The 23,094-nt window shown below is 57.9% G+C and overlaps 2 protein-coding genes across 16 annotated transcripts; one reads left to right on the forward strand and one right to left on the reverse strand.

Moving 5' to 3' along the window:
• Window positions 1–18,737, forward strand: CNOT3 (CCR4-NOT transcription complex subunit 3). Of its 15 annotated transcripts, none has more exons than XM_054461515.2 (18): window positions 1–297; window positions 5,235–5,309; window positions 5,424–5,491; window positions 5,747–5,821; window positions 5,950–6,039; window positions 6,296–6,424; window positions 6,528–6,623; window positions 7,890–8,109; window positions 8,202–8,335; window positions 8,891–8,947; window positions 11,143–11,530; window positions 11,615–11,738; window positions 12,548–12,746; window positions 15,283–15,382; window positions 15,486–15,684; window positions 15,925–16,057; window positions 16,771–16,896; window positions 18,314–18,737. In XM_054461515.2, the coding sequence occupies exons 2-18, from the start codon at window positions 5,285–5,287 to the stop codon at window positions 18,461–18,463; spliced, it is 2,313 nt and encodes a 770-aa protein (XP_054317490.2). In that variant the 5' UTR covers window positions 1–297; window positions 5,235–5,284; the 3' UTR covers window positions 18,464–18,737. The 15 variants fall into 15 exon arrangements, 12 of the variants coding, with proteins under 12 accessions (XP_054317490.2, XP_054317493.2, XP_054317491.2 ...); XM_054461518.2 differs by having other exon boundaries at window positions 18,365–18,737; XM_054461516.2 differs by having other exon boundaries at window positions 21–297; window positions 5,232–5,309; window positions 7,887–8,109; window positions 18,365–18,737.
• LENG1 (leukocyte receptor cluster member 1) lies at window positions 18,695–22,830 on the reverse strand. Its single transcript, XM_054461538.2, has 4 exons — window positions 22,631–22,830; window positions 21,350–21,529; window positions 19,823–20,085; window positions 18,695–18,996 (listed from the first exon to the last, which is right to left on the reverse strand). The coding sequence occupies exons 1-4, from the start codon at window positions 22,760–22,762 to the stop codon at window positions 18,777–18,779; spliced, it is 795 nt and encodes a 264-aa protein (XP_054317513.1). The 5' UTR covers window positions 22,763–22,830; the 3' UTR covers window positions 18,695–18,776.
• Window positions 22,831–23,094: the final 264 nt, after the last annotated feature.

The following is a 23,094-nucleotide window of genomic DNA, read 5'->3' on the forward strand; positions in this document are numbered from 1 at the left end:
GGACTCGGGGGCGGGTCGGCGCCAGAGACGAGAAGAGAGGAGGGGAGGTCTCCTCCGCCGCCGCCATCTTGGACCGGGCCCGGTCAGCTTCCGCGGAGCCATCGGCAGACGCCGCGGCCTCCCTTGAGCCCCGACCCCCGTCGTCAGAACAACCCCGGGCCCACTCCCCTAACCCCACTTCCGCTTCGCGCCGCTATCGCGATAGCGCCCGGGCCCGGGGCGCGAGAAAAAGGCGGCGGGCGCTCGCCTCCCCCGCCTGTCGCGATACGCTCCTCAGCGGCGGCGCCAGCTCCTGTGGTGAGAGCGTCAGGCTCGACTGGGCCGGACCCCTTCCCCTCCTCCCCCCGGCGCCATCGGCCGCCCTCCCCGCCGCCTCCCGCCCTGGCGACACCGCCGTCTGTCGCGACATGGCCTCCCCTCGCCTGCCCCCTGCCGCCGCCTCTGCAGCGCGGGGCTCCCGGCGGGGGGCGGCTCCCTCCCTCTCGCCCTCCCGTTCCTGCGCCTCTTTCACGCCCCTCAGCGCCTCCCGGGGGTCCTTCCGCGACCCGGACCCCGGGCCCCGCCCGCCGCCGCCTCCCCGCGTGGCATCGCGTCGGGCCCCCCGGTAGGGGTGTGAGGGTGCGAAGCCTCCCGGGCGCGAGGTGCCCGCCCCTCTCCGCGTCGGTATTGGCTCCTGGCTGGAAGGATGGAGGCGCCCCTGGTCCCAGGTGCCCGCCCTCTCGGGGCTCAGGTGCCTGCCCCCCTCGGCCTCGATCCTTCGCGTTGTGGGGCAGCCTCCGCGCAGGGGCTTCTCCCTCGACGGTGGCGGGGCGGGTGGTGGTGGTGGTCGGGACGAGGACCCCAGGTGGGTGGGGAAGTCACCCTTCCAGGACCGAGGCCGCCCTCCGCATCCCTCCTCACTGCTCCCGGGAGCGCAGCCTCCCCTGGATCTCAGGTTCCAGCTGCCCGTCTGTATCGGATGGGAGCCTCTTGGGAGAAGAGTGGAGGAGAAACTCCCCGTTAGTTGGAGCCTTTGCCGAAGTTTCCACCTCTGTAGTCTGCAGCTCTTTCCTCTCCTAGCGAGTAGCGTCCTGGGTGGCTGAAGCCTCGCCATCCCGCTGCACCGGGCGCCTGCCTTTTGGGGGAGTTTGGCTTTCCCCCACCTGGGGTACAGGACCGTCCTCAGTGTGGCCCACGTCTGGCCTCAGCTCTCACACTTCTTTGATCCTGGCGTCTGCCCCTGGCTTTGCAGCCTTGAACTCCCCTGCATCCTAACTCTCCGACCTTCTGGGTGTGGGCCTCTCCCAGTGATATCAGGACCACTGTGGTCTTGGTGCTGGGGGCTGCTGGGCTCCCCTGGCGCTCGGGTGCCTGGTGAAGGACACTAAGCCCCCACGCTGTCCATGTTAGTGAGCTCCCACTGCGGGCAGCGCCAGCCCCTCTTTCTGAGCAGTCCCTGCCTCTCAGTGCAGGGCGGCTACCCACCCCGGGGTGAGCTCTCCTGCCCTTTCGCTGAGGGGTTTTGATGTCTCCCCTCACTCCCTTCACCCCTGCCTGAGTATGTGGCTTCTTCCGCCTTCATATCAGTCTCCTCCTTTAGGGTGTCATCTCTCCAGGGACCAAGAAGCCCACTGCCCTTGATATTTGCATCAGATCCCACACTGGGTTTGTTGTCTTCCCATCTACCCTTACGCTGGGTGTCCGCAGTTGGAGAACAAGGATTTTGCCTTCCCGCCCCGCTGCTGGTACCCCGTGAGAGTAGGAAGCTTCCTAGACCCGGGTTCCTGTACTGCGAGGTGGGGGCTCTTCCCTCTGGGGCTGTGCCTTCTCTCCAGGGTAAGGACCCTTTCTTGGTGTCGCCTCCCCCAGGGATAAGATTCTTGCCATCCTTGGTATTGGTACGGCTGCTCTTCTGGATTTGAGGTGTCCACGCCTCTGCGTGTGTCCCCATCGTAAGGCTGAGGACCCCTCTCGGATGCAGGTTCCCCCGGCTAATGCTTCCAAAACCCCCTCTTGATTTTTCACTGTATGGGGTAAGGCATAGTTTCCTGGCTGTGTGGATGTAAGATACCTAAGTCTCAAGCAGGAGACTCCACTGTAGACCCCGTCCCTGGGACCAGAGATTTCTCTGGTGTAGACTTTCCAAGGTAGGAGTTTCCAGCCCCCCACCCTTGGCATGGGGCATCTCAGTGGAGATGACTACCTCTACCCCAGGCTCTAACGCGTCCTCCTTCTAGAGTCTCAGAGCCTCTGTGTGACCACATCAGCAGCCACCCGGGTTTAGGATCACCCTTCAACATCACTTCCCAGAGCTCCTTGCTGCAGAGGCGGAAGCTCTCCCAGATCAAAGGTGTATGACAAAGACCACTCTGTGGGCACATGACGGCCCCCAAGGTTAAGGACCACCCGGTGTTAGTTTCCCAGGGCTGAGCCTCCTGCCCCTCCCTCCTCGAGTCTTTGTGTGGTGGTATTATCTTCCCTGAGATGAAGTTTGGAGAGCTCTTCTTTACTGGTTTTGGCTCTGATTTTAGCGTGTTGGCTCCTGTGAGGCTGGTGTCCTGCTCACCCCACGCCCCCGCCTTGTGGGTCCCTTCCCTGTGGGGATGTGTGTTCCTCTTGGGTAAGTCTCCTCCTGGGCTGAGGTTCCCAGATTCCTCAGTGCTCTTGGAGAGCCTTTGCTGCTGGAGCACAGGTTCTTCACGCCTGAGAGTGGACCTGCGATCACCGCCTTCCTTGGAGGATCTTGGTGGATGCCCCCCTGACTACAGCAGATGGGGCTCTTTCTTCTCTGGCGGCGTCTCTGCTTTGAGACTCAAGCTCCAGCTTCCCTTCTCTCTGGTTCTTTGCTGGGGGGACCAGAGGTACAGATACCCTCATGATATAGGGATTTTCTTAGCGAGGAAGGTGTTCTCTCTGCTGTGGCTAAGGCTCCAGCCTCTCTAGGGGACAAGTACCCTGGGCCTCTGGCACTTGCCCCTTCTCTGTGGAGGAGCTGCCTCCTCGCTGGGTCTCAGCTGTAGCCAACTTCGATGTCACGCTGTTCTGTCTGAAACATCACCTCCCTGGGTTAGGGCTCTTGTTCCCCTCCACCTGGCTTCTGACCCCTCCAGGACTTCGTTCTCTTGCTGCCACAGTGTGGTCTCCTCTCTGGGGGTATTCTTCCTCTGCACTGGGATACCAGTCCTTTCCGTGTGGAGACACAGGGAGGGCGTCACCTCCCTAAGGTGTTGATTGCCTTGTTTAGGGGTGTAGACCATGAGACCTCTTCTCTCTCTGGGCTGGAGCACCTGCCCATGACCCTCTGTTGGGTTCTTGGGATGGAAAGAGGGAGTGTAAGCTCTCGTTTCACATTCTTGTTCCCCCTATGCAGTAAGAGGCTTTTCTGTGTTGGGGTGTTGGACTTTGGTGAGGATCCCTGCACACCTCAGCGCTGGTGTCCAGTCCCTTGCCTTGTGTGAGTTCCCTGGGTCAAAGGGGCTTGCCCCTCCTCAGCCTGAATCCCCATCGTGGCGCCTTCTCCTGGGTCCTTTTGTTGGTTGCTTTGCCTTCTTGGAGGTTCCCCAGGTAGGGCGTGTTAGCTGACCTGGGCGGGGGCTGCTGCCGCTTTCTTTAGGTTGGGGCTTTTACCGAGGAGACTTAAGTTCTCTCAAGTGTAAGGTAGCACCCCTACCTATTACCACCCAGAATGGGTCCCTGCGGTGTTGGGAAAATTCTCCCTGGGGGTAAGGTACCAGCCCTGTCCTTTATGGGCTGCTTGTTCTAAAGCACACCCGTCCCATATGGTTGCTGCTAGTCACATGTGGTGATTAGTAACTAGTTAAAAATAAAAAATTCAGTTCCTCCATTACACTTGCCACATTTCAGATGTTCAGTGGCCAGCAGATATGTGCAAATAGAGTGTTTCCAGCATTGCAAAGTTCTGTTGGATAGCACTGTTTGCCAGATGTTCCTTTCCTTCTGGGTGAGAACCCTTTTGGTGTGACTTCCCTCTGTATTGAGGCTCTTGGTCCTCAGTATGGGGCTGTTTCTGTCTTTAAAGTAAGTGACTACTCCAGGGTGCCCTGCCCTGCACAAGTAGAGTGGGAGCGGCCCCTGGATCCCAGGGAACTGTGCTTTTCATTGTAGGCCCCCTCCCTGGAGGGGAAGACGGCAATCTCCGCTGGTATCTCAGAAGTCTTCTTCTGAGGCATAAGCCTCTCTCCCCAGGGCTCCCCTGGTCTCGCTGTCAGGCCCTAAGATGTGTCTTCCCTTGGACTAAAGCTCCTTGGAACTCCCTTTTGACCTCAGTCTTTTCTGGGTTCCAGGTAACTTCCTTTAAAATAAAGACGCTCCTCTCTTTAAGTTTTGGATTACTGCCCTGATGGTACATGTTTCCCTGACTCTAAGTTACCAATCCACTTGATATGGGATTCCTTCGTGTGTGCAGATCGGCTCCCTCACAGCTGCGGTACCTTTGCACCCTCTTATCTTAGTAAGATTTCTGTCTTCTCCGAGGTCTCTCTTGGATACTGCCTTCTGCCCCCAAATCTCTAACCCTTCTTGGTGTCAGCTTCTTTGAGTTAGGAGTGTTATTTCCTTTGGGTTTAAGGATCCTGCTCTGGAATAAATTTCTTGGTGGTTTAAGTCCCTTCTACTTGGCATTCAGCCCTGTCTGTATGAGTGGGTTCAGCTCTTCATAGTTTTCGGCATCTCTGCTCGCCGTCGTTTTCCCCCACCCCCAATCTTTCTTCTACCTACAGCTTACACACACACACACACACACACACACACACACATGCCCTTCTCTGTGAGCTGCCAGTTTCATTTGTCTCCTGACTTGTCTGAGGGATGACCTCTCCTAGCCACCTCTGTGCCCAGCCCCTCTGAGTAGAAAGTATGATCTCCAGGGCTAATGCCTCCATCCCAGTCATCAGCTGTGTGCAACATGACTGTCCTGCTCTGAAAAACCTTTTTGAGTGTAATCTGGGGAGAAGGTACTCCATGCTCTAGGAATTTTCCACTTTCTGAGTCAGAGGCACACAAAAAAGTATGTAACTTTTCTTGTTTCAACAAACTTATAGGGTCCCCTGTTGGCCAGACACTATGCTGGGCAGTCAAGCGAGCCTCAGGAGAACTGGGGCTGGTCTCTTGTCAGATAGCAAATGCTTCTTCCCTTTACCAGTCCCACCTACCTCACTATGCTGACTAGGTCCGTATCTCTGGGTTTTTACCAGCCAGGGAATATGTGTTAATTCCTCTCCAATCTCTCCTAGCAGCGTCCGTCTCCAAGAGAGTATGAAGAGAGTGTGTCTGTAGGGCAGGGAAGATGGCGGACAAGCGCAAACTCCAAGGTACTAGATGACTTCCTGCTGCACCTGTAGCCACGTGCTCCCTCTTCTGAGGACTGCTCTTTAGATACCTGCCGCCTGGGCAGGATTCTCACAGCCTTGTTCCTCCCTGGCCAGGTGAGATTGATCGCTGCCTCAAGAAGGTGTCCGAGGGCGTGGAGCAGTTTGAAGATATTTGGCAGAAGGTACAGGGGCTGAGACCCTAATAATCTGGGTCTTCAGAGAGGAGAGCACAGGAAGGTGGCTCAGGACCTCTGGGTGTTGACCAGCAGGAGGGGCTACATATGCAGATGCTGAGGACCTAAGAGAATCAGCTCTAAGATGGATTGGGGGTAGGGGTTGGGGGGGTTCCTCCAGTCCCTAGCATAAGGAAGAGTCACTGGAGTGGGTGCTGGGACATCCCCTCCCACACTGACTTCTCAATTCTCTCCATCCCTCAGCTCCACAATGCAGCCAATGCGAACCAGAAAGAAAAGTATGAGGCTGACCTGAAGAAGGAGATTAAGAAGCTACAAGTGAGGGGGCTGGGGGCCTGAGGGTAGAGGGAACTCGGAGAGTGGACTGCTGGGTCCCAGGGAGAAGGAGCTGTGGGCCCCAGTTCCTGGGTCCTGAGGTCTGACTTTCTTGCTTTTCCCATCTGCAGCGGCTGAGGGACCAGATCAAGACATGGGTAGCGTCCAACGAGATCAAGGACAAGAGGCAGCTTATAGACAACCGCAAGCTCATTGAGACGGTAGGAGCCCAGAGCCTGAGTCCCAGAGAGGTGGGGAGGTCACCAGATTCTTGAGATCCCAAGGGGTGGAGGCAGAATGGCCAGACCCCAGAGTTCCTCAAGAGAAGTAAGGTTTCTGCACCTAAGGGAAGGGAAGAGACAGCGGACTCAGAGCTCAGAAAGTAGGGTCACGAGGCTCAGGTCTGAGTGTCTGCTGGCCCTTAGTCAGCTCCTTTCCCACCTTTGAGAGCCCCCCTGCCAACTGCACTCTCTACAGCAAATGGAACGGTTCAAAGTTGTGGAACGAGAGACCAAAACCAAAGCTTACAGCAAGGAGGGCCTGGGCCTGGCCCAGAAGGTAGATCCTGCCCAGAAGGAGAAGGAAGAGGTTGGCCAGTGGCTCACGGTGAGTTGGGGTAGAGAACAGGAGGTGAACTCTGAGGATCCTGAGCCCTGGGTGTAGGCGGGAACCCTGGCTGATGGGCTTCCTCTTCCTCTCCCTCCCCTAGAATACCATCGACACGCTCAACATGCAGGTGGACCAGTTTGAGAGTGAAGTGGAGTCACTGTCAGTGCAGACACGCAAGAAGAAGGGCGACAAGGATGTGAGTGAGGGAGACCCGACACCTTTGGGATGGGGATGGGCATGGGAATGGGCTGGCCAGCCGGAGGCCAGTCATTTAGGCTCCTGGGAGTTGGGGCCCGGATTCCTCAGGCGGACAGGGCCAAGAGCCGGGATTAGGGATTTGAGAGAGGATTGGGAGGGCTTAGCAGCTGCCTGGGTGGGGCAGGAAGGAGGTCAGACAGAATCTCAGGGTCCCCTGGGTGTCTGGGTAGACAGTGGGGCCTTCGTGAAGAGGAGCGATTTGGGGGAAGGTGAGTGCAGGTTGAGCTTGGACCACAGAGTAACAGTGAGACCTGAAGGACACCCATGGCAAGAGGCCTCCTGGCACCCAGAGGGCCCTGGTCCTAGGGAGAGCACAGTGGGTAGAGACAAGGCAGAACATGGAGAAGGCAGAGAACCAGGCCTGAAGGAAGAGAGGAGTCTGGGACAAAGCTGGATGTTGGGGTCCCAGGTTCTAAAATCCGGGATTGTGGGGTATGAGTTCAAAGGGATACAAACTGTACGGACTTGTCGAAACCAGAAAGACAGGGAGGGGAGAGACGGGTCCTCAGGGAAGCTGTGGGTGGGAGAGTGTCAGGAAGTGGAAGATGACAGGGTCAGGTGTCAGACCCTGAGGGGTTTGCGAACCAGGGGCTTTCGGGGAGATGATGGGTCCTTGAACAGAGCAGGGATTTGGAACCGAGGCTAAGATGTTAAATCCTAAAGGGGCCTTGAGGGGAGGGCAGAAGCGAGGCTTATGAATCTGGGCTCCCTCAGGGATAAATGGGTACGGTTGGGGGGCCTAGTGATGACAAATATCATCACGATTCTAAACAGCAAGCTCCTCACGAATGGGGGTTATCATTGTTACTGCTGGAGCAAGTCGGAGGGGATCTGTATGCCAGAGGCAGTCACAGTGGTGGGCGGGCTCAGTTGAGAAATCTGGGCTGTCAGGTGAGGTGCAGATGGAGGCCAAGTCGTGGGATGGCACAAGGACCTCTGGGTCTTTTAGAGGTTTCCAAGGACTCCTGGAGCCAGAAAGGTGTGGGGAGAGGAGGGAGCAGTGGGATCCCAAGATGTCAAGGCTAAGATTGGTCCCCACAGGGCTCAGAGGGTGGGTGGACCCCATCTGCCCCACCCCGAAGGGGCTGGCGTGGAGGCTTTGGGTCTCCACAGGGGTCAGGGACTGAGGACAGGTTCTGTGGGGGCAGGAGGGGCCAAGCAGGTGCTCTGCAGCCCCTGAGCCTGGCCCTGGGCTCGCCAGCAGAAGCAGGACCGGATCGAGGGCTTGAAGCGGCACATCGAGAAGCACCGCTATCACGTGCGCATGTTAGAGACCATCCTGCGCATGCTGGACAATGACTCCATCCTCGTTGATGCCATCCGCAAGATCAAGGACGACGTTGAGTACTATGTTGACTCATCCCAGGACCCTGACTTCGAGGAGAACGAGTTTCTCTATGATGACCTGGACCTCGAGGACATTCGTGAGGCCCTGGGGCTGATCGTGGCACAGGAAGTGAGGGCCCAGAGTGGGCTGTGTGAGCCAGCTAAGCATGCCCTTCTTCTGCCCCCACAGCACAGGCGCTGGTCGCCACCTCCCCCCCCAGCCACAGCCACATGGAGGATGAGATCTTCAACCAGTCCAGCAGCACGCCCACCTCGACCACCTCCAGCTCTCCCATCCCGCCCAGCCCAGCCAACTGTACCACGGTGAGGACCCACGGGGCACTAGTACCTTGTGTTTCCAGCAGGGCAGGACTCGAGGAGACAAATCTGGGTCACTCCAAAGTGGCCAGGGGAGAGTAATTGAGGAAACAGATCTAGGTATCCAGGGTCTAGGCTCTTGGAGCACACCCTAAGGTCCTACATCTGGGTCCCTAAAGGACACAAAGAGTAATAGGGTGCATTCCGCGCCAGTTTAGGTCCTGGATCTGGGAGGTGGGAGGGGCCGGTGCCTGGGCTGCCTGAGGAGGCTGGGTAGCTGGCCACCTTGGGCAGGGATCCAAGGGTTGGCTTCCCTGTGGAGAGCAGGTTCCCAGATCCTTAAGAGGCTGGTGGGTCAGTGCTGGCTCCCAGAGAACAAGAACATTGGAGAGCCTGAATTTAGGTGGTTTCTCCAGGCAGATTAAGGACAGCCATTTGACCAGTTCTGGGGCCACAATGACAGTCAATTGGGCCCAGTTCCCCGGGACATTCAGAGATTGGCGGTTCTCCATCAGAGCCCCAGAGGTCACACAGGTTTCTATTCTGCCTCCCCTACCTCAGGAAAACTCTGAAGATGATAAGAAGAGGGGACGTTCCACAGACAGTGAAGTCAGCCAGGTGGGTGTGAGCCTGGAATGGGTGGGCATGCCATTCACTTATTTATTGGTTCCCAAAGGCATATTGAGGCCTGATCGCTGGCCACTGTGCTGGGCTGGTGGACATAGGTGGGTCAGAAATCAGTGCTGCCCTGAGGGCAGGTGGGCAGGGCAGGCGGACAGGGCAGGCGGGCAGGGCAGGCGGGCAGGGCAGGCGGACAGGGCAGGTGGACAGGAGACTGGTGGACAGGGCAGGTGGGCAGGGCAGGTGGGCAGGTGGGCAGGCGGGCAGGGCAGGCGGGCAGGGCAGGCGGACAGGGCAGGTGGACAGGAGACTGGTGGGCCGGGCAGGCGGACAGGGCAGGCGGGCAGGGCAGGTGGGCAGGGACTGGTGGGCAGGGCAGGCAGGCAGGGCAGGTGGACAGGAGACTGGTGGGCAGGGCAGGCGGGCAGGGCAGGTGGGCAGGGACTGGTGGGCAGGGCAGGCAGGCAGGGCAGGTGGACAGGGCAGGTGGACAGGAGACTGGTGGGCAGGGCAGGCGGACAGGGCAGGTGGGCAGGGACTGGTGGGCAGGGCAGGCAGGCAGGGCAGGTGGACAGGGCAGGTGGACAGGGCAGGCGGGCAGGGCAGGTGGACAGGGCAGGTGGACAGGAGACTGGTGGGCAGGGCAGGTGGGCAGGGCAGGTGGACAGGGCAGGTGGGCAGGGCAGGCGGGCAGGGCAGGCGGGCAGGGCAGGTGGACAGGGCAGTTGGACAGGGCAGGTGGACAGGGCAGGCGGGCAGGGCAGGCGGGCAGGGACTGGTGGGCAGGGCAGGCAGGCAGGGCAGGCGGGCAGGTGGACAGGGCAGGTGGGCAGGGCAGGTGGACAGGGCAGGTGGGCACGGCAGGTGGGCAGGGGACTGGTGCTGTGGTCAAGGGGGTAGCGCAGGTCACTCTCGGCCTGGCCAGGCAGTCAGGAGATGCTGCTGTGGAGTGCCCTGGGCTTCACAGTCAGGTGAGTTTGCCTGGCAGGGAGAGGTGGCAGCCAGTAACATGGGCAAGTTGTGACAGAAAGCTTGGAAGTGGGGAGAGATGAGTCTGGCCAGGTCTGCAGGGCCAGGGGCCCAACTGTGAGCACAGGGACTGGGACTGTCAGGCTGAGGGGCTCAGGCTTTGTGGACCTGAGTGGCCTCCAGAGTCAAATAAGCCTAGGAAGTGATGGGGCCTTTGCTGTGCTGATAACACACACTGCAAGTTTCTGAGAGGGACGGTGGCGGGCAGTGCTTCTCCAACTCCTTTAACATCTCCCGGGACAGGAGCACGCTTTCGGAAACGCTGCTACAGAAGCATGTTAGGCAGGAGCAGCATGGGCCTGAGGCCCCTCTGTGGGCTAATGGGATGGATGGTTCCAAGGGGACACCCTGAGTGGGCATTGAGGAGGCTGTTGTGGAGACTGAGGGAACTCGCAGGTAGTAGTGAGGGCGGGCAGCAGGGCCAGGAGGTGATGAGGACACACTGAGGCAGGTACTCCAGGGGCCAGGCTGGGCTCTGCCACCTTCCCAGGCCCCCACTGCCAAGCAGCGATCCCCAGTAGAGAAGTGGGTAGTCAGTCCTGTTGGGCTCTTAGTAAGCGCAAGGTGCCTGTGGGGTGGCTGGAAAGAAGCCCAGGAGGCGGTTAGGCTCGGCAGCCCGAGTGCTGTCGGCAGGCTGCCTGCGGTGGGGATACCGTGAGCACATTTACCCTCCCACCGCTTTCTGGAGTGCTGGTAACTTCCAGCCCTGTGAGTAGTTTCTGTGACCCTTCAGGTGACATTCAGAATTACTATCCAATTTCCAGCTGTTTTTCCTTCTACTCTTGGACATTAGGCGGCTCCAGCTAATCTCAGATTGAGGACACTTAGGTGTGTCCCATTAGTCCCCTGGCTTCCAACAGATGGGTCTTCTCTGGCTGACAACCTAAGTTGTGTGTCAGATCCCTGTGGGGGTGTCCGTGGGGCGGTGTCCAGGCAGGACTTGGGAAGCTGGGCAGGCTGGAAATCAGTGTGAGTGTTTTAAGCATGAAGGCGATTGAAGCCATGAGGGTGAGGTCACCCAGGTCCCCAAGAGGGCAGGGGCAGTTGGGGGCAGCGAGGCCAGAGAGGAGGCTGCTGGGACGAAAATGGAGCCTGAGGTGGGGATGGTGAGGGAGACCAGCTGGCCCACTGGGTCCTGACCCTCTGCTCTCTCCCACCCGCAGTCTCCAGCCAAAAACGGCTCCAAGCCTGTCCACAGCAACCAGCACCCTCAGTCCCCAGCTGTGCCGCCCACCTACCCCTCCGGCCCCCCGCCTGCTGCCTCTGCCTTGAGCACCACTCCTGGCAACAATGGGGTCCCCGCCCCAGCAGCACCCCCAAGTGCCCTGGGCCCCAAGGCCAGTCCAGCTCCCAGCCACAACTCGGGCACCCCTGCTCCCTATGCCCAGGCTGTGGCCCCACCAGCTCCCAGTGGGCCCAGCACGACCCAGCCCCGGCCCCCCAGCGTCCAGCCTAGCGGAGGCGGTGGAGGCGGCGGCGGAGGCGGAGGGAGCGGCAGCAATAGTAACAGCAGTGCCGGTGGAGGGGCTGGCAAGCAGAATGGCGCCACCAGTGAGTGGGGAGGCAGTGGGGTGGGGGGCATGGACGGGGCTGGGCCGCAGGCAGCAGCCCTTTCCATTTACTCTTTGTTCCCAGGTTACAGCTCAGTTGTGGCAGACAGCCCAGCAGAGGTGGCTTTGAGCAGCAGTGGGGGCAACAATGCCAGCAGCCAGGCCCTGGGCCCCCCTTCTGGCCCCCACAACCCACCTCCCAACACCTCGTGAGTGTCTCGGCCATCGGCAGGGTTGGGGTGGCAGCCTTTCGAAACAGAGAGGCACTGGTGCCTCACCCCTGCATCGATGGGTTCTGAACCACCCGCCCTTGCTGCTGGGAATGGCCGAGCGCTACCCTCCACCTCCGTCGGGTGTTACACCTCCACTTCTTTCCAGCAAGGAAACTACATCAGCCTCCCTGCTTTGCCCTTCAGAACATTCTAAAATACGTTCTCATCTAAGTGGAAGTTTTCTCAAGAGCCCCATACCCTTTCCTCCCCATTTCTGTTACTTGCCTGAGGCCACTTGACTGCCACCGGAGGGTCACTGTTTCACTTTTCAAAGTGAATTGTCCTCATTCCTCTGCAGCCACGCCTCCAAATCTTAGCTCAGACCATTCCACTGGGTCTGCCTGTTTCCTGAAGAATGCCCTAAGAAAGATCAATGTGCACAAAGGAAAGGCCTGCTTCCCGGCCCCCTCACCCTAGCTCCAGCTAGCCTGCCCAAGGGGGAGTGGGCCCTGTGAACACCTGCCCAAGGCAAGTGGTTTTGATCAGCCTGTGGCCTGGTGGAGCACCCAAGAATCCTCACCCCCACCCCCACAGCTCTCCTCTGCTGATGAGAAACCATTCCAAAGATTGGGCTCTGCCTTTGTTTGCCCAGAGAACCACTTCTTTCCCCCATCTGTCTACCCTCAGCTGCCCCTCTCAGATCCCATCTGATCTGTGCAGTCTCCCCTCTCTCCAGCCAGGCCTCTCTGCCCATCCCACCCTCAGGGACCCTCCTCTCAACTCCCTCTTCCATGCTCTCTCTCCAGGAAGGAACCCAGTGCAGCAGCCCCAACGGGGGCTGGGGGCGTGGCCCCAGGCTCAGGGAACAACTCAGGGGGACCCAGCCTCCTGGTGCCACTGCCTGTGAATCCTCCCAGCTCCCCAACGCCCAGCTTCAGCGATGCCAAGGCAGCCGGTGCCCTGCTCAATGGGCCTCCACAGTTCAGCACCGCCCCGGAAATCAAGGTGGGCTCCTAGGACGTCCCCCGAGCCTCTGTGTCCTGACTCTGCTGTTTCTTTCCTCCAGGTCTCTAGCTGCGCCCCCTGCCCCCACCCTCTTTCTGGATCTCTTTCTCTGGCTTTTTGTCCCCTTCTGACACTTGCTTTTTCTCCAGGTCTTTCTGTGCCACCCTCCCCGTGACCTTGATCTCTGGGGGCTCTCATACCTCCCCTCTTGTTCCCTCCAAAGCTCTGTTTCTCTGGGTCTCTTTTCCTTTCTCTTGGTTGTACTTGTTGCTTGCTCTCTCTGGGTCTCCATCTTCATCCCCCCCGCAGGCCCTCAGTTTCTGTCCCCGTTTGTCCTCATAAGGCATACCAGTCTTTATACTTCACATAACCCATTACCTAGCTCACTACCCTCCTTTTCCTAGCTAAGAAACCATTTCAGTCAAGAAAACACTTGTTCAAGTCCACTGGCGGCCAAGCTTTGTGTTGGGTGAATGCAGCCTGGTTCCTCCCTTTAGGAAGCTTCCCTGCTGGGGCAGCTGCAGGGAAGGTTGCTGTGGGCCCACCGAGGGACATCTGACCTGACCTGGGAGACAGGCCCAGGAAGGCTCTGAGAGGGGGTGATGTTTAAGCTGAGACCTGGACCAGGCAGAGGGGCTAACAGCTGCAGGAAGGGCTTCAGGAGGTGCTTTAGGAGGAGCATGCATCTGCCTGGGTGCTTAGGAAGCTGGGCAGGATGCAGCAGAGAGGAGAGAGGTGTCCACTCTGCAGGAGGCAGTGCCACCAGCTGCAGGGCTGAGATAGTGGGTGTAGCAGGACAGGACGGTGGCGTCCTGATCATCAAGGGTCAGGAGCTGGGGCTTGGCTCGTGAGCCAGTATACTGTATACTGTAGCGCAGCTTCCACGGGGGGCAGTGTGTATGCCCAGGCTGTCCAGGAGGCAGTGTGTGTGCCCAGGCTGTCCAGGTCCAAGTCTTGGCATTGTCCTTTCTGTGCCTTCCTTCATCTGGGAAACGGCAATAGTCACGATTATACCTACTATGTAGGGTTATTTGGAAGACTAAATCATCCTCGTAAAGCTCTTGGAACAGTTTCTGGCCCAACAGAAGCATTAATTTTTTTTTTTCTTTTTTGAGACAGAGTCTTGCTCTGTCACCCAGGCTGGAGTGCAGTAGTGCGATCTGGCTCACTGCAACCTCCGCCTCCTGGGTTCAAGCGATTCTCCTGCCTCAGCCTACTGAGTGGCTGGTATTACAGGCGCCTGCCACCACGCCAGGCTAATTTTTATATTTTTAATAGAGATGGGGTTTTGCCATGTTGGTCAGGCGGGTCTCAAACCCCTAACCTCAGGTGATCCACCCGCCTCGACCTCCCAAAGTGCTGGGATTACAGGTGTGAGCCACCGTGCCCGGCCCAAATTTTAGAAGTAGGTGGATGGGATATTTATAGTGCGTGCATCTTTCTGGAAAAAGGGAAACAGCAGCTTTGAGATTTTCAAAAGGGGTCCATATCTGTTAACACCACCACCAACAAAAATGAATCGCTGGGGTGGGTGGTCGGGAGCCATGGCAAGGTTTGGAGTAGAGAAGGAACAACATGACTTCATTGGAAAGGTCCCCCGGGGCTGGTGAGGACAGGATAGAGGGAGGGTGGTCTGGGCAGGAGAGGACAGGCCTGGGCTGTGTGGGGCATGGTGGCGTGACAGGGAAGGGAGCCATCCAGTGGGGGTTACAAGCAGGACGGATAGCCGGGCACGGCGGCTCACATCTGTAATCCCAGCTCTTAGGGAGGCACAGGCGGGAGGATAGCTTGAGCCCAGGAGTTTGAGACCTGCTTGGGCGATATAGCGAGACAGGATGGATAAGCCTTGGCGACTGACTTGTTGTGGAGAGTCCAGCACAGAGTTGGGGTTAGGGACAGCTGCACGTGGCTGGAGGAGATGGGAGGAACCAGCCCTGACTTTGGGGAACAGAAGCCTGCTGTAACCTTTGTAATAGGAAACGACGCTGTGGCTGCAGGGCTGGAGACCCCACCTACCTGTTGTCAGCAAGGAGACTGAAGCCTAGCCGGACTGGGCCCACCCCGATTCCAGTCACCCCATGCCAGTCACAGGCAGACAGCTGAGCATGTAGACCTCCTGCCTCCTTCAAGACAGGCGGGAGCTCTCCCAACGTGTAGGTGTCCCTAGTGAAGGAGCGTGTACTATTGGCACATCCTTTGACAAAAATGGTAGCACACTGTACATATTCTGCAGGTTGGCGTTTACTTCTGTAGTATGTCACGAACTTGTATTTTGAAAATCTCTGCGTAGTATTCCATGCTGCAGAGTCCCACTTACTAGACGTTCCTCTGCTGATGAATGCGTCAGTGGTTTCCAATTGTTTCCCTACAGTTTGATGCTTTTACCTGTCATGGGTAGATCGTGAGGAGTGGGTCGTTGGCCCTCCACGGCCCCCAGACAAGGCAGGTGAGAGCATCTGGGGCCTGTGTCAGGCTGCACTTGCTCCTGCAGCCCCAGTGCTCAGGCCAGGCCTCGCTTCCCTTGTTTCCTCCCCAGGCCCCTGAGCCTCTGAGCTCCTTGAAGTCCATGGCGGAACGGGCAGCCATCAGCTCTGGCATCGAGGACCCTGTGCCAACGCTGCACCTGACTGAGCGAGGTGAGGGACCCAGGATGGTGGGGAAGCAGTGGGCCAAAGAGGAGGGGCTGCCCCTGACCCATCCTCACCACTGAGGGGGCCGGACCCCCACCCCTCCCCACAGACATCATCCTGAGCAGCACATCAGCACCTCCGGCCTCAGCCCAGCCGCCCCTGCAGCTGTCAGAGGTGAACATACCGCTGTCGCTGGGTGTCTGTCCACTGGGCCCTGTGCCCCTCACCAAGGAGCAGCTCTATCAGCAGGCCATGGAAGAGGCCGCCTGGCACCACATGCCTCACCCCTCTGACTCTGAGCGTATCCGGTGAGGGGCCACAGGGAAGGGGGATGGGCTGGGACTCGAGTCTTAGCGAGGAGGCAGTGGCTGAACCTGTGAGGCTGTGGGTAGAGCACCAGGCCCCTGACTTGGGCTCTCCACTGAAGGTCAGCACCACCCCGGGTCTTTCTGTACCACCTCCCCCCGCAGGGATGCATGTCTGAGCACCCTTTTGATCAGGACAGGACCAGTAGGCAGCTGGCGCTGACCTACCTGTTGCTCCCACAGGCAGTACCTCCCCCGGAACCCCTGTCCGACGCCCCCCTACCACCACCAGATGCCACCCCCACACTCGGACACTGTGGAGTTCTACCAGCGCCTGTCGACCGAGACACTCTTCTTCATCTTCTACTATCTGGAGGTACAGCAGGGCCCCCGGGGCAGCCTCGGGCCCCCCGGCTTCGCCGCCACCGCCGCCGTCCCCCCTCGGGCTGGAGGGGTGAGGTGGGTGCCCCACTGCGGCCACTGGGACCGCACCCCCTCCCTATTCCCACTCCTGGGCCCCTCCCCCAAATCCACCTGTCCCTGTCCCCCCTTCCAGCCCAGAGGTGTTAGATCTGCTTGGGTTGGCAGCGAGGCTGGTCCACTGTGGCACACCTCAGCCCCGCTTCCAGTTGTTCACCGGCTCACCCGCGGCCCCTCCCCAGCCCTGCTCCAGCAGCCCCTCAGTCTAGGCTGACCCCACTCTGCTCGTCGGCACATTCTCAGGCCTCCCTGGAGACCACTGGGGAACTGTCCAGCCCCCTCCCAACCCCAGTGAGTCATGAGTGACCTCCACCCTCATCCCCACTTGGGAAATTTTCTAAATTGCCTCCTCTCTCAGCTCTCATCACACATTAGTTTTTCTTCCTTCTCAAAGCTTCTCTGAAAGCAATTTTCACCTCCTGTCTCATTTTCCTTCTGACCAGCATTGGTATGTTCTGTGCCCCCAGCCCCATCTCCAAGAGGATTGTCCAGCCCAACTGTGGTCTGTGGCGGGGGCCGGGGTTCAGCCCTGATGTCCTGCCCCATCCCCCTGGCTCCCCACCCAGTTTGGGGGCCCCCTGATCCCCCTCTCCACTGTTCCTCCCCCAGGGCACTAAGGCACAGTACCTGGCAGCCAAGGCCCTAAAGAAGCAGTCGTGGCGATTCCACACCAAGTACATGATGTGGTTCCAGAGGCACGAGGAGCCCAAGACCATCACTGACGAGTTCGAGCAGGTGAGGGCCCCGCCCCCTCTCTTCCCGCTGCTAGGGTTGGGGTAGAGTCCCCAGGCTCCAGGCAGCCCCTGGTGGCCTCTGCTCCCTCGCCTCCACCTTTCAGCTGGCGCAGTCCCTCAACTTGACCAAGTTCTCGTCCCTCTGGCTGTCTGCTCAGCCTGGAACACTGCCCTCTCATCCTCCACTTGGCCAGCTCCTAGGCCTCCTGTAGGTCTCAGCCCAAATGTCCCTTCCTCAAAGAAGCCTTCCTGGAGCCACCCAGCCCAGTGCCTCCCCCTCGCAGTGCTGGGCACACTCGCTTGGGGTGTGGGATTTCCCAGTATGTGTCCCTGCGCCAGGCTGTGGGCTCTGCTGCCCAGGGACCTTGATGCCCACTTCACTCCAGGTCCCAGCACTCAGCAGGGCAGGGGCTCAGTGGGGAAACTAGTTTTTTTGAATGGGCTTCTCAAGTTCTAATACTGGGAAATTCCTGCTGCTTGCAAACACTCTGGAGCCAACCTACCTGGGTTTGAGCCCAGTCTAGCTGGGTGACTCTAGGCAAGTCACTCGAAACTCTGTGTCTCAATTTCCTTATCTGTAAAAATGGGGGGAAGAAGACCTACCTAATGCAGTTGTTATGAAGATTAAATGAGTTAATAACATGTAAGTACTTAATGGTGACTGCTACATAGTCAGTGTCATGGATTTTTTTTTTCAAATTACTTTCAGTTGGTGTGTTCTACAGTGATGTTTTTTTCCACCAAATACTTCCCTGATGCCGAGCCCCTTCATGGGGATGAAGTATTACAAGGTCCTTGTCCTCAGAGAACTCAGTCCCCTCTCCTGGTTCTCCCAGGTTGCCATCTTTGAAGCATTTAAGACATTCATTTAGAACCTAGCTCCTCTCCCATTGTGTCCTCAGACGTTAACCACAGACTTCCTGTCCTTTCCTGGTTTGACCCGAAACCATCCTCCAACTTAGTACATTTCAGGGCATCCAGTCATTCAGAAATTCCCACACCACTTCCGTCACCAATAAAATGTCCCTGCAGAGTGCTTGGATTTAGACTGTGAGACTGTTCCATTCTCTAGAACAAGGGTGACAGTACCCGCTGCCTCGAGGTCTTTGTGAAGATTAAATGCTAGGCTGTGCATCCTGTACTCACACGTGAGAGGTGCTCAAAAGCCACAGCCCTCGAGGAAACGAAGGCTGTGCACTCACACCTGGGGCTGGGGCCCCGCTCTGGCAGCTGGCTCCGGTGGAACCTCTCTGCGGCCCCCTCCGTTTCCTCCTCGCTGAAGTGGCGTGATAACATTTCCTACCCAAGAAGAACCTCGTGAGGGTGGATGAGAGTGTGCGCGTGCAGGGCAGCTGGCCCGGTGCCTGACACATCCACAGCCCTAAGAATTGTCCCCTTTGTCTGTTGGTCCGGCCCAGATCCCAGACCACCTCCTCGTCCACTCACTGACCGCCTTCTCCCCCGGCCAGGGCACCTACATCTACTTTGACTACGAGAAGTGGGGCCAGCGGAAGAAGGAAGGCTTCACCTTTGAGTACCGCTACCTGGAGGACCGGGACCTCCAGTGACACCGGCCCCTCCCTCTACCCACCCCCTTCCCCCGCATGCTGATCCCCCTGCCCAGGTGAGGGCCCTGCCCTGGAAGACTGGAGGGAGGCCCCAAGCCACGGGGCATCCCCCTCTCCCAGGAAGCAGGGAGGGGGCCGGGAGGTTTTCCTCTCAGCCCCACCCTGGGGGCCCGGGGGCGAGGGCTGCCCCCTCCTCCCCTCCCCAGTGAGGGACATTTTTTGGTAAACCTATTTTCATTTTGGAAAATATTTATGAATAAATAGTTTTATATGACGGCTGGCAGCAGCGGCCTCTCCTGTACCCCCTCAGGAGTCAATGAGTAAGGTGAGGGTCCTGCTGGCGGGGGCGCCGGGCCAGCTGGGGGTTGAATTGGGAGTTGTACCGCCGCCGCCGGTCATCTGTCTCGTCTTCTTCCGGCTGACCCTCCTGTAGTGTCCGGCCTTGGACCCGGGCCAGCAGGGCCTCTGCCCGAGCCCTCTCGGCTGCTTCCCTCTGCAGACGTTCAGCTCGAAGCTGGTCCAGGGATGGAGGCCTGCGGGGAGAGGAGTGAGGTCAGAAAGCTGGTAGCCCCTAGGAGGCCATTCCCCCAACCTCTCCCATAGAGGGAGCTGCCGCCTGGAAGCCCCGCTGCGTCCAGCACGCCCCAGCCTCAGCTCCTTAGGCCTGCTGGAAGAAGCCACTTGGTGCTGGGACGCCATGGGCACGTCTCTGGCCTTCCCTTCTGTGGGCTTTGGTCCTCCCCAGTCTTTAAAATCTGATGCTTCTCCAGGTCAAGAAAGCACACTGAGCAGCCCCCTGGCCCTCAGTTTTCCTTTCTAGAAAAAAGAAGACTACAGGCAGTATACCCCCTCTAGACCAGGGGTGCAGCATCCTGGAGATATAAGCCTGCTTTTACTCTCTAACCCAGCACCTCTCAAACTCTTTGGTCTCAGGACCCCTTTATACTCTTAAAAACCAAGGACCTCAAGAGCTTTTGTTTAAATGGGTTCTGTTAATATGCTGCAAATCAGAAGTGAAAACTAAGAAAGTTTGGACACAAGCATCTACCATTAGCCATCAGAGTGAGGGTGTCTTCTCATCACACAGCCTCTGGAAACCTGCACTACGTGCCTGAGAACGCGAGTGGAAAAGGCCAACAGTGTTAGGAAAATAGGCTTGACACCACGGCACCCCGGGAAAGGGTGTCAGGACCCCTAGGCCTCCCTGGACCACATGCTGAGAACCACTTCTCCACCCAGCCAGCCCTTCACGGAGTCCCTGGCTGGCCTGACCAGAGACCCTGCAGTGTCCATGCTGGGCTGCTGCCAAGCCCTGAAGGTCTGGGCCCTGGTCTGCCGAGGTGGGGTCTTCCTTCTTACTTCTTGGGTCGCTGCTTCTCAGACCCCTCCTTTTCCTTTCTGCTGCAATTGCCTTCATCACCGCTGTGCCGTCTCTTCTTCCCCAGATGCTTCTGCATCTCCCGCAGAGGGTCCAGACGGCTCTTGATCTTCTCATCTGGGGCTGGGCCGGGCGGGGGGCCCCCTCGCCCTGGAGGTAGCTGGTACCAAGGGGGTTGAGTCTGTGCCTCCGCTGCACTCTGGCCCAGGTATGTCAGGATGCCCAGAGCCTTCTCTTGTCTCTCCTGAGGGGGCCAGGAAATACAAGAGATGTGATATAATCTTTCAAGGTGTCAGGTGTGTCTCCCTGACACAGGTATCTAAGCGAACAGGTATCTAAGGCTTGTTATGAACCAGTTGTACCAGGTGCTGGGGATGGAAGACACCAACAGAGGCCAAGCTCCCTCTGGGGGGGACAGTAGCAGGTACAGTAACAGCAGGGGAAGGAGGGGACAAGTGGAGCCACTTGAGTGTTCAGAGGGAGGCATCTTTGCAGAGAGACTTGAAGAGAAGCCTGAAGGGATCAAGCAAAGCAGAGAAGCGATGGGTGGGGTCAGCAAGTCCAGAGACAGCAGGTGAGTGACAAGAGCTGACGTACCGCTTTTTTTCTGAGATGGAGTCTCGCTCTGTTGCCCAGACTCGAGTGCAGTGGCACGATCTCGGCTCACTGCAACCTCTGCTTCCCAGGTTCAAGCAACCTCCTGCCTCAGCCCCCCTAGTAGCTGGGTTTACAGGCACACACCACTATGCCCAGCTAATTTTTGTATTTAGTAGAGACGGGGTTTTGCCGTGTTTGGCCAGGCTGGTCTTGAACTTCTGACCTCAGGTGATCCACCCATCTTGGCCTCCCAAAGTGCTGGGATTACAGGCGTGAGCCACCATGCATGGCCACTGATGTACCTTTTACACTTGATCTTAGCCAAAAAGCAAGAGGCGATTGATTCACTTTTTGTTTGATTGTTTTGAGATGGGGTCTCGCTCTGTCACCCAGGCTGGAGTACAGTGGCGCAGTCTCGGCTTACTGCAACTTCCACCTCCTGGGTCAAGCGATTCTCCTGCTTCAGCCTCCTGAGTAGCTGGGATTACAGGCGCACACCACCACGCCCGGCTAATTTTTTTGTATTTTTAGAGATACCATGTTGACCAAGGCTGGTCTTGAACTCCTGACCTCAGGTGATCCACCGGCCTCAGCCTCCCAAGGTGCTGGGATTACAGGCGTGAGCCACAGCCGGCTGATTTAAATTTTTAAAAGCCCATCAGGTTTGAGACTCCTCCAGTTTGGAGAACTGAGCGGTTTGCCCAGCAGCTGGGGACCTCTAGCATCTACCTCCAAGCCCTGTGGGCGCCCAGATGGCAATAGCCAACGCTTTTTGAGTGTCATGCTTTGGTATGGCCCTAAATTCTGTGTGTTCACTCTTGTTTGACCTTGGTCGCAACCAATGGCTAAAGTGCCCCCTCCCCCCAACTCGATTCATGGCCCCTCTGATGAAGTGGGTGAGGCCAGCTTACTTTCTCCTGTCGCTTTTCTTCCTCGTACTCTTTATTGCTTCTGATCACTCCTTTCCCTTCCTCCAGCAGCTCCCGAAACAGGTCGACAGGGCCAGAACCTGGGGCTCCTGCCTCTGCTGCTTCAAGCTCAGGCAGTGAGTTCTGATGTCTGGCTTTCTTCCGTAGGAATTCTGTACGGGCCTGGGGAGAAAGTTATCGGCAGGACATTCAGAACCTAGAGGTAATTCAAGAACTGTGAGTCTGGTGCCCACCACAGAAAATGGTAGTCCAGGATGCTGGGGTTATAAGAAAGGGAGCACTAGGCGCCTAAAAGAGGCACCTGTCCTAGCTGGGGGTGAGGGTAGGCAGATGAGGCAACGCCTGGGTTTCGTAAGCTCCCTTTCAAATAGTAAACCACGGGACATCAAGGATGTATGGGAGGAGGTCCCAGGCCTAAACCAAAGGGGTTCCTAACCTCAAGTGAGACAATTAAAACAGCCATAAGGGTATGCATTAGGCCAGACGATCTGAATTCTAGCCATGCCTCCAAGTCACTACCCCAAGTCTGCTGAAGCCCTGTCCCCCGCCTTCAGGACGCGGCTTTCAAACAGCGCTCAGCAGCCTACTGAGATTCTAAAAACCCAGACTACCTCCCACCCACAGTGGAGGATCAGACTAGCTAAGGAAGTGAAAGTTGGGTGTACACCAAACATTTAAGGAGCCATACAGAAAGCCCGTGTTTGTGTGTATGTGTCTAGGGGGCGGTGCAGGAAAGGGCTCGCCCGATGGCGATGGCGTGGAGCCTGGCTGTCCCCCTCTCCTTAAATGTGCCTTCCCCTCACTGAAGCCATCTCACTTCGTGCAACGGAGATGACAGTGTCCCTCTAAGAACAGTGCTTATTGGGGATTCCGCAAGTCAGGTGCTCTGCATGTAGTTAGCATACAGTAGGTGCTCAATAAATAGGCTGTGCAGGCAAACTAAAAAATGATCCGAATTTCCGTGAACTGTCCAAGGGTTCACGGATTCATTAAATGTTAAGCTTCTCTTTTGTGCTAGACACTGTTCTAGCCACGTGAAATACATCAGTGGGGGAACAACTAAGACGAGGGCGAAATCAAGGGAGGTTTCGTGGAAGTGCGCACAAGGTTTGCAGAGCAACGTCCTCGAAAACGGGATCGGCGCCTGGTCCCGAATTTCACACGGGGCACACTGAGCCTGCGCAACGCCTCCGCTTCCGGCCCCCAACCGCGGCGCCTGCGCGCTGGGCCCCGGAGCTCCGCCCGGCCGGCCTCCGAGCTTACCTCTTGCTGAGCCAGCAGCACCCTCCGCTCACGCGCCTTCTCCTCCTCCCGGGCCTGGGCCTCGTCACGCCGCACACGGGCGACATTGTCCTTGTTCCGGACGTGCCAGCTCTTCTTGGGCAAGATATTCATGGCGTCGTAGCTGTCCAGGGACTGGCACGCCCGCCTCTTTGCACTTCCGATTGGCGAGAGGATGCCCCCCCTTCGTCTTGTTCCTACTTCGACCGCAGATTGGTTCCGAATTAGTTGGTACGGCCCCCTGGCCTGTAACGACAGGTGATTGGCTGAGACGCCCTTTATCACAGCGAGTGCTAGGCGTTTGGCTCGTGGTATCCCCTAGCAACCGCCTCTTGTCACAGATCTGAACCAATCATAAGTTGGCCCGCCCCTGATGCTACCAGATGCGGCCGTCGATTGGCCGACATGACCGTCAAGCTTCCTTGCGGAAGAGCGCTCTGCACCGA

The sequence above is a fragment of the Pongo pygmaeus genome, chromosome 20 (assembly GCF_028885625.2).
Source record: "Pongo pygmaeus isolate AG05252 chromosome 20, NHGRI_mPonPyg2-v2.0_pri, whole genome shotgun sequence".
Taxonomy (NCBI): Eukaryota; Metazoa; Chordata; class Mammalia; order Primates; family Hominidae; genus Pongo; species Pongo pygmaeus.

What these genes read in the sequence shown, in the direction of transcription:
- CNOT3 (XM_054461510.2), top strand. Translation starts at nt 5,285, where the DNA reads ATGGCGGACAAGCGCAAACTCCAAG. An exon ending in CCTGGACCTCGAGGACATTC is followed by an intron (nt 8,110 to 8,201) that starts GTGAGGCCCTGG and finishes CTGCCCCCACAG; the next exon opens with CACAGGCGCTGGTCGCCACC. An exon ending in CAAGCAGAATGGCGCCACCA is followed by an intron (nt 11,531 to 11,614) that starts GTGAGTGGGGAG and finishes CTTTGTTCCCAG; the next exon opens with GTTACAGCTCAGTTGTGGCA.
- LENG1 (XM_054461538.2), bottom strand. Translation starts at nt 22,762, where the DNA reads ATGAATATCTTGCCCAAGAAGAGCTGGCACGTCCGGAACAAGGACAAT. An exon ending in TGCTGCTGGCTCAGCAAGAG is followed by an intron (nt 21,530 to 22,630) that starts GTAAGCTCGGAG and finishes CTTTCTCCCCAG; the next exon opens with GCCCGTACAGAATTCCTACG. An exon ending in GAGAAGCAGCGACCCAAGAA is followed by an intron (nt 18,997 to 19,822) that starts GTAAGAAGGAAG and finishes CTCTCCCCGCAG; the next exon opens with GCCTCCATCCCTGGACCAGC.